Source organism: Xiphias gladius, chromosome 18, assembly GCF_016859285.1.
Source record: "Xiphias gladius isolate SHS-SW01 ecotype Sanya breed wild chromosome 18, ASM1685928v1, whole genome shotgun sequence".
In the NCBI taxonomy this organism is placed as follows: Eukaryota; Metazoa; Chordata; class Actinopteri; order Istiophoriformes; family Xiphiidae; genus Xiphias; species Xiphias gladius.
The window spans coordinates 30,313,378-30,329,312 of record NC_053417.1 but is presented as its reverse complement, the minus strand read 5'-3'; the positions used below and the strand labels follow the sequence as shown (position 1 = coordinate 30,329,312).

The following is a 15,935-nucleotide window of genomic DNA, read 5'->3' as shown; positions in this document are numbered from 1 at the left end:
ACCTGGTGGGGTGGGGAGGGGGTGTTTTTACTTCTGTCATTCCTTGCATTTAATTATTTTTGGCCGGACCGAAACAGCGGGGCCAGCCATATAAACGCGAATGTGCTGATTGACTGAGTGAGTGATGAAGTTACACAATTGGTCAGACGGCCGAATGCTGAAGTTACACTATCGGTCATTACTCTTTCAAAATGAGTTGGTGCAGTTTCTACTGCTTCATTGGGGGAGTGTTTAAAGGCAGTGTTGCCAACTTAGTGCCTTCGTAGCACCTACATTTGACAACTTTTCAGACCCCTTTTGCAAGTTTTCTTAAAAAAAAATACAATCAGGATTTTAGCAGAGCAGCAGCTTGGAAATGGCTTGGAAGTGACTGCTGGTTAACGTGTAGTTTTAATGGGCTGCGTTTCAGTCACTATTAAATAATGACTTGTTCTCTTGTCTGACAACAGAAACAGAAAAACATGTAAATTAGAACAGCTTTATTGGGAATTCAGCTGTATTAAAATACTCTATATGTGAGTACAGACGGTAGGAGTGAAACAAACAGATAAAGGGTGGTCCAACCACACACTGGGTTTTGACCTATTCTTGTTTCTTTCTTGATAGAAATTGGCTTCTATACCAATCCTATCAGAAAAAAACAAGAATAAGTACTAATGAAAAATTAAGAACTAAAATTAAAAGTTAAGATATCCCCAACTTTCTCTCTAGTAATAATAAGTCAGAGTTAGAGAGACACTTCCAGTACACTCCTCTATTCTAGTAAAACCGGTAACACAATAATTAAAAAATTCTCTTTTACAATTGAATGTCCTGCACTCAACATTTGAGTTTTGAATCATAATACTTTTTGGGGGCTTTCTACATATACTGAGCCCCTGAAGTCCAGAAAGATTATTATTTTTTTATCTTGTGTCCAAAAATTATATCTTGTGATCACCAACTATTATCCACATACTGGATATGAATTGTGTGCATCATGGTAGTGTAAAGATACAAGATATAGACCTTGTGTGCAAGATATTATCAAGATATAAGTTATGAATCATGTGCAGGTAAAATATGATCAAGGTACAAGATTTGAATCTTCCTAAAAATTCATCCAGATGGATCTTGTGCGCAGGAAATAAAACACCCAGTAATAATGTGTTTGTAACAGTGAGGATCAGAAACAGTCAGCTGCTTAAAGTATACATCAAATGACTGGTTAGACTGATCATCTTGTTGATTTATTATTTGATCAGATAGTTTCTGATTTAAATAATTTCTTCAGTTTTAGACAAAGTTCTTGTTCAGCTGCTTGTGTTCAGGCGATATTTAGCATTAGACAACTCTGACTTTTTTGTTAAAATTACATTAAAGGTTTTTTGTAGAAAGGCATTTCAATAATACTGTATATTAGTACTAAAAGTCAGGTTTCATATTGACAATAGTATTAAAACATTTAAAAACGATACCCATACCACCACAGAGAACTGTTAAAATTATAACTTTATTTTTACATGATACAAATTGGCCTCCTGCCTCTTCACAATAAAAACACATTTCCATTGCAGACAGACTCGTCTTCATCATTATCATCATCCTCAGACAGGTATTTACAGGCACATTTACAATGTTAGCAAACTGTACACAGTCAATAGAAAAGCAGTCTGTGCTTACATTACAACTGATCCTGAATTTATTTTGTACAAACACTTTAAAATTTTCATTCCCTTGTAGAAAAAAACATTTCAGTAACAAACAGTGCTGGACCAATCAGAGCTGAGGATCTGTTTCATGACAGCCAGAAGATTAGAAAACTGTACAGAGATCAGGAGGTCAAAGGTCACAGTTTGACCTCCATTGATATACATAACCAGTGACATGGCAGAGTTTAAGCTCTGCCTCTTGTCATTAATTAAAAAACAAAACGAGAAAAAAAGCTTGAAGCACCATAAATCTTCATCATCATCATCATCATCATCACACGCATGCAGAAGTCTAATCTGATCAGAGAACTACGACTACGGTTCAAACACAGGCTCGAAAAACACACAAGGCATAAACACAGAGGAGAGATAAAACAGCAATAATCAGAAAATACCAGAAGAAGAAGAAGAAGAAACGTACAGAAGCTGCGATCAGTCAGCAGGAAGATCATTCATATAACATCTCATTTAAAACCAAACATCCTTCAAATAACGTCTCATTTAAAACAAGACCTGTTTCAGGTTTCTGAATCAGTCAAGTAGCAGTGACAACCGCTGACAGTCAGAGACTTTTTATTTATTTATTGCCTGGTGGGGTCATTCTAAGTTAGAGTCCATTTACACTTAAAAATATACAGCAAGAGTCCCGAAGAGTCCAGGAGAGCCCAGAAGAGTCCGTGAAGTATTCTGTCCCACTTTGCCATTGACAGCATATTTGCAGATGAAGACTAAATAAAACAATCGGTGTCATCCACACCAACTGAATCCACACAGAGAAAACACATCGACAGGTGAAACAACCAACTGTTGCTATGGAGACACAGCTGATAATCTCCAGGATGAATCCAAACATTGAACCTCTTGACTCACAGACTGAGTCCCGACAGATGTCATCGGGTCAAGGCCTTAAACTGAACTGTGAGACCAGGCCAGACCCATTTCCAGGTTCTTGTCTCTGTAAACTCAAAGTTTTAGTCTCAACTATTTCTTCATGCTAACAGTTTATTAAATGAAAAACTTTCCCTTCAATACTGATAACACCATAATCACATCAGACCCTCTGCTGATGATGCTTTTTTTCCTCTGTTTAAGAATTTTGATTGCTTTCGGTGAAGTTTGGATATTTGGATTTTTGAGATCAGATTTAAAAATATAACCTATGCAATATAACCTATGTAAAACTAAATAAAATAACAACGGATATGCTTCCAGAGGTTTGCAATTACCTAGAGGTTTGCAATAGAGCCGGCATGTTTGTACTGAGCTCATTGTAGCCTGAGGATAAACAAACCACAGACGGGTCATTTCAAACAACTAACACGCCAGATGTTAAATTTCAGATGCTACCAACTAACAGCCAGTAAAAAACAGGTTCAATGTTATGCTACCTGTTTTAATGTTATGCTACCTGTTTTAATACACATTTAATGTCAGGCTGTTTGTTGCTAGTTGATGTTATATTTACTACAAACAGCCAGTTTCAGACAACTAGCATATCTGATATTACACAGGCTGTTTGGAGCCATCTTCATTTAAGGATTTTGAAAAAACAATAACCTCCTGTCAATGCAATCATAGCTTCTAGCAGCTAGCACAACATTCTTAATAGACCTCTAACAGCTGATATAATAGCTAAAACAAGTACATTACAAACTCCTAACATGTTTTTTTTATCTTGACAGGTCATTGTTGGCTTTCAGAAACAGCAGCTGACACAACAATATCAACTGAGTCAAATAAGTGGACCTTGGGTTGAGACTGTTTTTCTCATAATGATATGCTAGCTGTTCTGTAATAAAGCGTAATGTTATGCTCACTGTTCTGTAGCATATTTTCAGTGTTAGACTATTCGGGTTTGATGTGGGGTATGTGGGGTATTAGTATATGATGATTCAGGGTTTGATGTTTTCGTTCCCCAGTTCAATAAAAGTTAAACATTAAAATAAATTTATCTTCCCATGGTGCACCAGGACACATGTTCATTAAAGCCGCTGTCAGAACAGACAGACAGCACCACCTAGCTGCAAGAGTGAAGGCACAGCTGGGATAAATAGGTATAAATAGGACATACAGTATGTACACACAATAAGTTAGTGACTAGCCAACACACACACACACACACACACACACACACACACACACACACACACACACACACATAGTTTCAACCCCCAGATTTCAGACTGTTTTAATTTTTTAAAATCTATCAGTTCTGTGTTCGTTCCTTTAACATTTAAGTTTACCTTTCAGTCTGATTCTAGTTTCTGCTCCTCTTTCTATTCTCCAGCTTTTCAACATGAGTTGTTGGTTATTTTTTATTTTCAGGAGCTTTACGTACAAAAACAAAGCCAGCAAGTTACAGTCAGCAAACTACCTGCTGATCCAGCAGGTCAGGTAAAACCCAACTGTATCTTGTGCTTTCAGGTTTTCAGCACAGAAAAACAGTGTAAAGGCTCAGTCACGTCCACATTTCAAACTGAGAAATTTGCTGCAAATCAATACATTTCATCTGAACTGTCTGCAGCGCCACCTATGTATTCACTCACAGTGGTGAAGTAAATTCATGTGAATATTTTCCTTTGAGTTAACCAATAAAAACTGTCCCGACAGAGTTGAGCTTTGAGTGAACAGAGACAGAGAGTCCAGCCCCCGAGCCTCAGGGACCCCAGAAGCCCCAGGTTTATGAAATTTGTTCAAATGAGGTACAATATCATCATAACATCCTCCATCTCCAGTCTTGTGGCTCAAGCAAGAATTATCTGATACATCTGACATTTTCTCTATTGATTGAGTGATTGTTCGTGATTTGTGATTGTTAGTGAAAAATGCCACATTATTCTCTGAAGACATAGTGAACTATGTATTGTTTTATCGGACCAACAAAATCGACAATGCCCCCCCCTGAGTTATTCAGGGGGGGCCTTTCTGGTACTAGCTCTGACATCACAGCCACCCCACCCATTGATTTGGCTGCTGTTTGGAGGTGAGAAAGTAAGTAGTGTTTTAACTTCTCTTTCATTCTTCATAAAAAACTATCTGTCACTTTTCATGTGAACAGTTGAGGGCGACTATATGAATGTCTTCGAGAGAGACTGTCTGAAAATGGGATAAGTTATCTCCAGATTTAAACAACATCAACCCCAAAACTTCACTGATTAATCTGTTCCACAGCAGCTGGAAGTGACTGGCTTTGATTGGTCATTCTGATGATCAGATTGGGCTCGTTGAAGTTACATGTTGAATGTACGTGATTCAAAAAGGACTCTGTGACTTATGTTACCTCAGCATGAGCTCAAATCATTCATTAAAAAGGACAACAACAACAAAAATATAGATCTGACCTCAGAACAGGACCCGGACCTGACTGGACCAAAAAGCAACTGAATCCAAACATGAATGTACCTAAAGAAAATGCACCTAATCCTGAACATGCATGAATGTATTGCAGACAAGAGGCCTATACAGGTCAAATATTTGGGTCCTGTCCCAAACTGGCCAATGGAAATACCTACTTGTACCTGACATGACAATACTTATTTTCATCAAAAGTTATTCAATCCAAATGAGACCCAAGGATAGTCAAATCCGATCCAAAGGGACACTCAAACCTGATGCGAAAGGAACTCAAGGAAGAATGACTGTCAGAGACGGCCACTCAGACCTGATCGGACAAGGGACCAGAAGAAGGGCCACTAAACCCCATCCAAACGGGGCATAAAGAAGCTGAAGGGGACCCAAGGACAATCAGATCCAAGCCAAAAGGGAACCAAGAAAGCTCCAAACTCAATTCATGAGACACTCAATGAAAGGCAGTCAGACTCGATCCAAGAGGGACCCATGGAAGGGCTGTCAAATCTGATACAGACTGAACCAAGGAGGGGAGTCCTTGGTTTGGTCTTTATTACTAGAAACTGAATAGACTAGGTAAGACCAGTGCTGCAGATGGTACAAGTCATAACACCAAACGAAGTTCCTTCTATGTCTAAACCTGTAACTATTACTTAATTTTCCATCTTTAAAAACCACACTCATCATCATCGTCAAGTCAGCAGACAAAGATAATCTCAGGAGCACTATGGTCGCCATAGCAACAAACATTACTGAGTTACACTTTGTAATCTTTCTTCAAGCCACTCATCTGTTGCTTGCTGATTGGCCAATAAATAAAAATCCAGCACTCTGGCTGTCATTATCCAAACCTGAGAACCCTGGTGAGTCAATCTGGACTCAACCTGGAACTGTGGAAGACTGGAGAGACTGGGAACCAGTGTGAGTCAGGTCCTGAGTTGGCAGCGGTCAAGTTTACCTGAAGAGCTAAAGGTAAAATAAGATTTATTTGTGAGTAAAATAAACTTTGACTTTAGCTTCTGTTGTTAAGAAATGATCAGAAACTTGAATCAGACCGAAACTGTGATTGTAAAAAACAGTCCCTGATTCTGTTATTGTGTTCAGTAAAACTCCCACATCACTGCATGTTGGGATCATTACAATTGATGACCTGCAGACGTGATGCTGGCTTCAGTAGTAAAGGCAAAAAATATTGTCAGCTATGCTGTTGATAAAAAAAACACCCAGCAAGTGTGAGATCAGCAGATCAATAATCAATACATGCCATCAGTAGAAACTATTAAAATTGTGCTTTTTGACTCTTCACAGACAGCAGAACAGCGCATCAGGGAACTCTGGGAAGTGTAGTGCAAGGCAGCAAGTGATGATGTTCCCTGATCTGATTGGCTAGATTGTCAGACTGGTGTGAGGTTGGTCTAATGCCAGGTTAACGTTTGGTTTAAGTTTGATCTAGGTTTGGTTTTAGGTTAGATTAATTTTGGATTCAGGTCAGTTTAAAATTAAGTGTCATATGAACTGTAAATGACTGTTTGGCTGCTGCTGTTGCTGCAGAGTGAAGGGATCTGAAGAACTTGGATCGCCTGAGTCTGACTATAAAACCTTGTACATTATATCCCCAGTACACACAGACACACACACACACACACACACACACACACACACACACAGTGACACACACACAGACACACACTAACACACAATGATACACAGCAGGAAGACACAATGTTAACAGGAGTCCAATGATTTTCAGAGTTCATCCTATCCTCTTCCTCAGTAGGGCTCCAACTGTCTTCAGGGGTCAGAGGTCACTGCTTCCTGTGGGTAGCTTGATGGGGTTAAAGGTCATCAGAGGTCGGTTACCTTGTTCTCAACCAGGGCAGCAACCTGTTGCAGCCGATAGGCCAACTGCATCTTTTGACCTGAACTGTCCTCCTCCAGAGACATGATGATCTGGGAGACAGACAGATACAGAGAGAGACAGATAGGTACAGAGAGACAGACATGAGCAGAGACAAAAGGGACAGTTTCAGAGAGAGAGACAGATGTGGAGTCAGAGATGTCATTGTTTTTCTAAATGTTTGGATTTTTTTCCAATATTATTCAACTTATTTGTCCCAGTCTTTTAAGTTAACAGATGATCATTCAAAATTATAGAATTATTTGTTAATTGTGTGAAAAGTTTATAAATCAGCTTCCAGACCAACAAAACAAAAAACAGATAGTTTAGTGATCATTTGTGATGAATGTTAATAATGTTAATAACCTGCATCATTGCACTCATAACTTTAACATCAGAGCCCTTTAAACTTTCCAGAACAGAAACAGCATACCAGATAAGATGGTTGAAGATGCTGCTGAACCTAACTTTGCTCTAAAGATCGTTTTTTTAATCTGATATCTGTGGTGATGTCGGGTTACATGATCTCTGCATATGTTTGTGTGTTACCTGGTCATAATATTTGTTGATGTACTTGTATAGTTCATGAAGAGCCACAAGACTGTTCATCTCTGAGGCAAAACTCTGAAACAGAGAGACAGAGGTAAGTTAATGTTAATGTGAATTTGTTTTCTTCAGTAGACATGTTTCAGACAGTGATATCTGTAGTTCAGTTTTATGTTTACTGACCCCTGACAGTTCAGTCAGAGTAGAGTTCATCTCCTGATAACAGCCCGATGCAGCGCTGTGGATATCACTGTAATACCTGCACACACACACACGGACACACACCGTCAACACAACACATACACAGGAACACACACAGTTTACATGGTGTGACATTAGTATAACACCCTTATTTACAGTGTTAGTAATGTTTGTGTCTGAAGTGTAGTGACTACATTTCAGGGACTGTGTCTCTACGGTAACTGTACGACTGTGAGCCTGTTTCCTAGGTAACTACGACCATGAGCGTGTTTCTATGGAAACTATGCGACAGTGAGCGTATTTGTATGGAAATTACACCAGTGAGTTTGCGTTGCTACGCAACTGTGTCTCACCTCTCTACCAGCTGTTTGTACCGGGGGATCTCTCTGGCGTACAGCAGCTTGTTGACAGGAGAGTCCTGATTGAATAGATATTATGAGGTCACGTGACGAAACCACACAGAGTTCATATGTGTACAGCCAGATACTACACACTGTAACAGAGAGACAGACAGAGACACAAATGGAGAGACAGACAGGTCGTACCCGTCCCACTTTGTGCTCGGAGGTGGTACAGGAGTCAATGAAGGTCTGAGCGATGACAGACAGGACGGCGTCAATGCTATCGGTAACCTGAACGTCCAAAACAAACTGAGGGTTCTTCAGGATATTCACCCAGAATCTGAGAGGGAGACTGGAGACAGACAGACAGGTCAGAGAGACAGACAGGTGAACAGCTGTGTCAGGTGAACAGGTGTGTTTCTCACCTGTTGGTCTTCCAGATGTGGACCGTCTCGGGGTCGTCAATGCCGTGTTTCTCGGCCATGTCATCCAGGAAGTCAAAGAAGAAACGGACAGCGATTGGAGGAGGACGCTTCGTACTGAGGATCGCCACAAAGACATCGTCCACAAACTTCTGCAACGTCCCCTACGAAGACACAGGTAGAGAGAGAGACCGGTAGAGAGACAGAGAGACAGGTAGAGAGACAAAGACAGATAGCGAGACAAAGATACAGGTAGAGAGTGAGACAGGTGGAGAGAGAAAGAGAGAGAGAGCCAGGTTATAATTTTGACTGTGTGTTACCTTCAAGGACGGCAGTCAGGTCAGGTAATTCTCAGGTGTGTTAATTTGTGTGTTACCTTCATGGACAGCAGTCTGGTCAGGTAAATCTCAGGTATGGCCTTTGCTCGCTCTCTCTCCCTCATGCTGCTCTTTCTATGTTTTGGAATTTCAGGATCTTCGCTGCTCTTGACCAGGTGCCACAGACGTAGACCCTCCTCCTCCTCACCCTCCAGCATTGGCGTTTCTACAGAGACCACACACAGATCATCAGTCACCCCGACAACCAATAAGAAAACAAGAATGTTGATCATACTGATGACGTGTTGGTTTTAAGTGGTTCTCTTTGTGCTAGTTGTGGTTTTTATATGTAGTAGGTGCTCCTTTGCCTTGGGCAAGTTGTCTCGGTGCTGTAGATGTTATGGAAGGTTCTGTTTGTGTTGTTCTGAGCTGTAGTTAGTGCTAGATGGTTCTCTTTACATCGGTACTGGGTTTTAAATAGATTCTAGATATTCTTGAAGTTCCAGAGGGTCTAGACGTTGTGTGAGGTCTGGGCTCTAAATATGCTAGATTGCTCTCTTTTGTGCTGAGTCAGAGTTCATAATTCTGTACATGGTTCCTCATGTGTTCATTCTGGTTTCTGCATGGTCCACGTGTTCTATAAGTTCTAGACTGTTTAGATTTGTTATGTTCTTACTCTCTCCAGTCTGGAAGACCTGGTTGACTCCAAGTCCACCTGAACTCTGAGAACGAGGAATCAGAGCAACTGTTGCTCCATCTGGAACCTGAAGAACAAGTACGAGAGGAGTGTTTAACATTCAGTGGAAGGGACATAAACAAGTAAGTGAAGAGGAAAACAGACAACGAAGGAGACAAGAAACAGAATCAGTTGTTGTTACCTTGTAGTGCTGCAGCGTGTTGATTCGTTTCCAACGACCCTGAACCACCGCTGTGACATCATCATCTGACAGGGTCAGGTGACCTGCCTGACCTGAACGCCACTCTGTCATCATAAACAGAGACACAGGTCAGTATGAGCTTTCAATCAAACCACAGAAAGGTGAGACAGGTGAGACAGGTGTGTGTGTACCCAGGTCCAGACTGTCAGCTGCTGGTCTCTGAGAGAATGGCGCTCCCCTATAGACCTGATCCAGGATCTTATCCTTCACCTGCAGACAGGGAGACAGACAGGTGAGAGGGAGACAGGTGACAGCAAGACATGCAGGTGGTAATCAAACAGACAGGTACCTACTTGTGTGATAGTGTCGGTGTCTAGCACTTTAACAGGACACGGCTGAACCTCAACTCCATTCTTAACCAAGACTGTCAGAGTCTGACAGAGAGACAGGCACAGAGTGACAAACGGTTACAGAGAGAGAGAGACAGGTAGAGAAGTTGACAGACCATGTCCAAGTAGAGACAGTAGGATAAAAGAAATCTATGAGCTTTTCGTTCCACTCATTTATTGTTTGTGTATGTATATCAGCACACCTTGCTGTCCATTATGACCTATATTGTCCAGGTGTGTATGAATGAATAACATAGATGCAGACGGATGAGATGTGTGTGTTGCTGTGGTTACCATAGCGCAGTAGTCAATGTCCTCTCGCAGCAGGTGGCTGTCGTTTAGTGTTCGTTTGGCTTTTCCGGTCACAACGTCGACCGGCCCTTTATCCACCTGATACTTTATGGCTCTGTAGAGCATGTAGAGAGGCTCCCCCGCCACCTCCTGACAGACAGACAGACAGACAGATAGAGAAGAAGGTGAGATGAGCAGCGGGAGAGAGTCAGAGACAGGTTAATGTAAAGAGAGACACATAGAGAGACAGACAGGCATTTACCTTGAGGAAGGAGTAGAGGCAGATTGACATCCAGTTCGTCAACATCTTCTCTACAACGGTCTCTGTCCTAAAACACGGACAGGCAGAAAGAAAGGGAGATAGATAGGCAGACATACAGACATACAGGCAGACAGATATATAGATAGACAGAAAGACAGGCAGAAAAACAGACAGAAAGAAAGGTTAGTTCTCAGCTGAAAGTCTGAATGAACTAAGGACCAAATCAAAAAACCTACGATCAACCAATTTCTGAAAACGCTGGATCAGATTAATCACCCAGTCCAACTCTGACCACCATTATTGACCCAAAACTGGCCAGAGTGCTAGATCTGACATTCGGAAGAGTCAGTTCAAATTTGCTCCTCGGGTGCCAGGACATAGCAAACTGTGTACCCCAGGGACCTGGTTGGTGTCAGCTGTAAAAATTAAGGGGTGCTGCTCCCACATGCAGACATGGAATCTGAGTCCTAAGAGTCTCCTTTATTGAAAGCTGCTTTGGCTTTCTGCCTGAAGACTATTGTTGTAGTTGGAGGAGTCGGTCAAGCTGAGGAAGGAGGCCTTTCTGGCTGGTTAGCCCAGGGGACTTTTGGATCAGCAGAATGGTATCCTGAGCCCAGGAGGACTGCAGCTACTGCAGGAGGACTACTTCTGTGGTCACAGAAGCGAAAAATCCGGTGTGGATTTTTTTTCAAGAGATAAGGGAGATCATGGAGAAGGACTTGTGGTTGGCATCATACAAGTTCTGGCAAAATATCCAGTGACTCAGAAATGGGAGGCAGGGATTTATCCAGACTGTTCTATTCAGGGAAGGACTGTAGCCCTAGACCTGGTATATAGTGGGGTGGTGGAAGCAACTCCTGCACTCAGCTGATATACTGTCAATTGAGGTGCAGAGTTGGAGGACTTGGGGGAGGCCTTTATCATCTCTCTGGTAGAGGTCACTGAGGTTCTTAAACCAATCAGTGAACCTGCTGTTTACTCTCGCAGATATCCTGGAGGGGTCATAGGAGTTTATCCATCAAGTGTACATGTGTTTTGTCCTCCAGGGTATTTTTGGGGAGCAGAAGGTCAACTATCTTTTCAGTGGGTGACTCTGCCAGGGTTGTCCCTCGTCACCGATTCAGTTTGTGGTTTTCATGGGCAGAATCTGAAGCTTTGGGATGTCATTGTATCTTTACTCTTTGCTGCATTGGACCATGGCCTCCAGCACACAATTGTGTGTTTTTTAGCTGAGAACACACTTGAGAGATTACATATCACATCTGGGCTGGGAACACATTGAGATCCTCCAGGAGGAGTTGGAGGACATGGAAGATAATCTTCTTAGTCTGCTGCCAGCAGTCACCTTACCCGGAGCCAGATAAAAGCCGAAAAATAGATGGATTGATGGACTTTCCAGTTTTTTAGCAACAAAGGAATGCTACCATCACATTTACCCGTGAAGCTTTTCAAAGAGTAGAGCACCTCGTGTTTTCAACCCTACTTTGTTGTGCTAAGTCTAAGGCACTTGGACTTCCTATAGAATCAAGAATCTAAAAAACATCTAGTTACCATAAACTAGAACTAGAACTTTGTAATGGGTGGTTGAGAACTTTTGCTGACATGTTTTCAAGCCTGTACAATGTTTCCAATGGGATTAGACCTAATGGGTTCTTTTTTGAAGAATTTACTATTTCTGGTGAGTTTCAAGTTTCTTCAAGCTGAAATCTAAGATCTGGTGGTCTTTGCAAAATGAGTAGCATTTAAACATGAAACACCTACTGTATGGGTGGTACAGATGGGACAGATGAAGGTATGGTTTGTTTTACGTACCGGCGAAGCATGAGTTTAGGGTTCTTAGCAACATACTGCTGCACCAGGTCCTGCAGCAGACTCTTCATGACCTCGGTGAAGTACTCCAGTTTGTCATGAAGGGCCATGGTGAGAAGACTAGCAACGTAACCCCGGTCTCTCTGAGAAAAACCCTGCTGGGCCTCCAGAGTGTGGATGAACTGAGACAGAGACAGAAACTAAACATCACATACAGGTCCAGGTTTCTCCTGGTCTGAGACCAGGTTACATCAGTATCATATGACCCTCCTGCAGCCCCCTCAGCCATCACTCACCCTGGTGAGGAAGAGTCTGTTGTTGAGCAGATTGTTGAGTTGCTGCAGACCTTGCTCCACCGTCTGCCTCCGGGACTCTGGCAGGTCCAGCTGGCGGCTCAACGGTGCCATCTGCTGGCCGGGGAAGAAGACTCTCTCTGCATATGTCCTGTAGTCCAGCAGTGGGAGCCCTGGCCCTCCAACATCACTGCTCAAATCCATCATCTCTGTCATCAGGTCTACACAAAGAAGAAGAGGAAATTGCAGCTGCAGGCACAGTCTCAAGAATGGGAAAACTGATTTGATGTTATTACCAGCCGTGACAACGTAGCTGGTGTTGTTTTCACCTTTTTCACCCTTCTATGTGTGTGTGTGTGTGTGTGTGTGTGTGTGTGTGTGTGTGTGTGTGTGTGTGTGTGTGCGCGTGCGCATGTGTGTTGTGTCATCATGGCAAAATGTGGTCCTGGAGACATTGACTGTAGCGGGAACTACCACAGAGGCGGTTTTGAGTACTTTGGCATGTTTATATGTCAGATTTTGTCACCACTATAGCACTAAACCTGTGCAAGATACAGTCATGAAACTTTACAGGTATGTAGTTGAGATCCAAATGAAGGCTGAGTTAAAAGAAGGGTGTGGTCCAAGCAAGGGTGTCAGAAGTAGGGGGGTTGGAAGTAGAGAAGGGGCCATTGACCCCCCCACTTTATGCCCCTGGCCCACATTCATTTTAAGTCGCAGATCAATGTATCCCAGTTTCAATCATTTCCGTCCACTCTAAGACATTCAGTAAAACTACAAATCATTTTGCGATGGGCTTCACACGATGGGGCATATTGAATAAATCTGCTGCAGATCACCCATTTCGCCAAACTCATCATGTTGTGAGTTCCATTGCACCATACATACCAATTTGGCATCGTGGGGGGTGTGATCCCATCAGACGATGATCTCTAGTTTAATGATTCTTTGAGTTTTAAATTTTAGATTTTGCTGTAGCACAAAATGTCAGCAAAATTGAGATCCAAATTTCATTCTTGACCGTGGTTGTTAAAATCAAGAATGAACTCTCATTCTGACCATTCAAGCTGAAATGGACAATAAGGCCCTAAAATGTGCAAACTCCATCTGCTGAGGAAGATCATGTGATGTGATCGAAATCTTCAGACTAGCCGCTGAGTGGATTTTGTGGTGACATTGTTTCTGTCACTGGGAAAACTGTTCCCACAGTGTAGTCAGACTGGACCATCTGCAGAGTTTATTTTCACCTACGAGAAGACAGAGTGTGTTTGTATACCGGTGAACTCTTTGCGACACTGATCCCCCACGTTGATCTCCAGAGTTTCCAACTGCAGCAAAACCTTCTTATAATCTCTGAGAGCCTGTTTACTCTTTCTCCTACACAAAGAAACACAAGCAAGTCATGAAATCCAACAGTTGTGCTAGGTAAAGTATTCTTGATTATAAAGTATTATATCCTCTCAAATAAATGTACTAAACCCAGCAAATACCAGCTCGTCTGTTGGCCACTCATTACAAACTCATTACATTCTCATACTGTCCAAACTTTATCAAAGCTTTCAGAACTTAGTATAGATTTTTGTAGAAATCCCAAAGTTTAATGATGATATGTAGAATACTTCCATCTAATGGAATAATGCAGCCATAGAATCATGGGAGTATAAACATTAGTTTCAGTAAAGAGCTGGAACAATATCATACAGAGTATACAGTGTCTGAAAAAGAGGAATTAAAGCTAAGTCAGAGGAAAACAAAGGGTAGAAGTTTATGTAAAGGAGTTAAATTTCTAATTTACTTTATGTAAACAAGATTTTAGAGTAAGATTAAAAAGATTTAAAGGGCAACTTCACACTTAATTTAAATCACAATCTGTTTGTGTCTATAAACACATAAAAACAGAAGACACAGACTTCTGTTTCAGTGTTCCTGACTAACACTGGAAATCCAGCAATCACATCCAGAAATCATAGAAATGTAGTAACATATATCACTCTTGTTTGGAGTTGTAATTTCAAAAGACATGTGAGATGACAGTAGATGTGTCGCAGAAAGGTTAGCCAGTACTCCACCGGTGTAGACACCTGTGCTGATTAAAGCAAACTGAGACACATTAGGTAGAGACAGGAGGTATAATAGAGGTAAGATGTAGTAACTATCTCTCAATGTGAAGGTGGCGTGGTCAAGTTAAAACTGGGTCCTCAGTTGCTCTTCATAGGGATTTTAGTGCAGGAAACCAAAACAACTGAACTTTGAAGGTAGACAGGTAGGTGGAGGCAGACAGACAGGTACCTACCTGTACATCAGGATGACGACCAGCACTGACAGGATGATTACAGCAGCTCCTGCCCCCAAACCAATCTGAGCAGCCAATGGGACGGGAGACATAAGAGAGTCACTGTCGTACTGAACCAGTCCCAGGTCCACCTGCAGGTTTCCCATAAACACCTGGGAGACAGACAGGGAGGGAGACAGGACGACGGGAGGGAGACAGACAGACAGGTAGGGAGGAAGAGAGGGAGGGAGGGAGACATGGAGGGAGGGAAAGAGACAGAGAGGGAGGGAGACAGGGAATTAGAAAGTCTGAATCGGAGCGTGGAGATTCATTCTTGACATTGGGGGAACATCTGTTGTAAATATTGAAAACTCAAGGTCCACTTACTTACAGCTGTTCCTTGAGCTATTGATTTTATCCAATGGCCCTCTTCACCCTTGTGTTTATAATGTTTACCACAGAAAATCTGATTTTTTTTGGTTAATCTGAACGAGGTCAAACATGTTTGTGTAAATGAGTCTTGCCTCCTCTGCCGGCTCTAAACAGACTGACACTGTTCACAGAGATGCCCCAATCCCTTTGTTTCCTTTTTTATGTATGTATCCTGTATGATTGTACCTGGACTCTGTGGGGGTTGCTGGGTGTGTGTACTGAACAGATTCATCTATGTCCCAGAGGCATGAATAATGCACACCCTGTTGAAAAAATTTCCACGTTGGGAAAAACATAAACAAGAACAATGGCATATATCTATCTTTATATAATTACATATTTATGTATATGTGAGTGTATGTACATATATATTGTATGTATCACCTTATGGGGATGGAAAGCTCTTTGCTGTTGTCTTTATGTGTTTATATCTCTGTGTATGTATTTTCTACATAAATATACTTAATGTGTGTTACCTTAAAGCTGGGCCCCCAATTGCTTTTACATACATACGGTATGTCCTGTATGTTTACCTACGTATAGGTG

General features: G+C 41.8%; 1 protein-coding gene across 1 annotated transcript in view; it reads right to left on the bottom strand.

Moving 5' to 3' along the window:
* Positions 1 to 1,505: 1,505 nt before the first annotated feature.
* The window catches only part of plxnb3 (plexin B3), a 99,954-nt gene continuing 85,524 nt past the window's right edge, over positions 1,506 to 15,935 (bottom strand). Inside the window, exons 24-40 of the mRNA XM_040153248.1 lie at positions 14,979 to 15,130; positions 13,962 to 14,062; positions 12,689 to 12,906; positions 12,396 to 12,574; positions 10,584 to 10,650; positions 10,325 to 10,471; positions 9,995 to 10,075; positions 9,833 to 9,911; positions 9,642 to 9,745; positions 9,440 to 9,527; positions 8,823 to 8,989; positions 8,450 to 8,610; positions 8,229 to 8,376; positions 8,037 to 8,101; positions 7,666 to 7,741; positions 7,486 to 7,560; positions 1,506 to 6,989 (exon numbers count right to left, since the gene is read on the bottom strand). Coding sequence (XP_040009182.1) covers positions 6,885 to 6,989; positions 7,486 to 7,560; positions 7,666 to 7,741; positions 8,037 to 8,101; positions 8,229 to 8,376; positions 8,450 to 8,610; positions 8,823 to 8,989; positions 9,440 to 9,527; positions 9,642 to 9,745; positions 9,833 to 9,911; positions 9,995 to 10,075; positions 10,325 to 10,471; positions 10,584 to 10,650; positions 12,396 to 12,574; positions 12,689 to 12,906; positions 13,962 to 14,062; positions 14,979 to 15,130 — 2,013 coding nt within the window. The 3' untranslated portion in view covers positions 1,506 to 6,884. The remainder of the gene's footprint in view (positions 6,990 to 7,485; positions 7,561 to 7,665; positions 7,742 to 8,036; positions 8,102 to 8,228; positions 8,377 to 8,449; positions 8,611 to 8,822; positions 8,990 to 9,439; positions 9,528 to 9,641; positions 9,746 to 9,832; positions 9,912 to 9,994; positions 10,076 to 10,324; positions 10,472 to 10,583; positions 10,651 to 12,395; positions 12,575 to 12,688; positions 12,907 to 13,961; positions 14,063 to 14,978; positions 15,131 to 15,935) is intronic.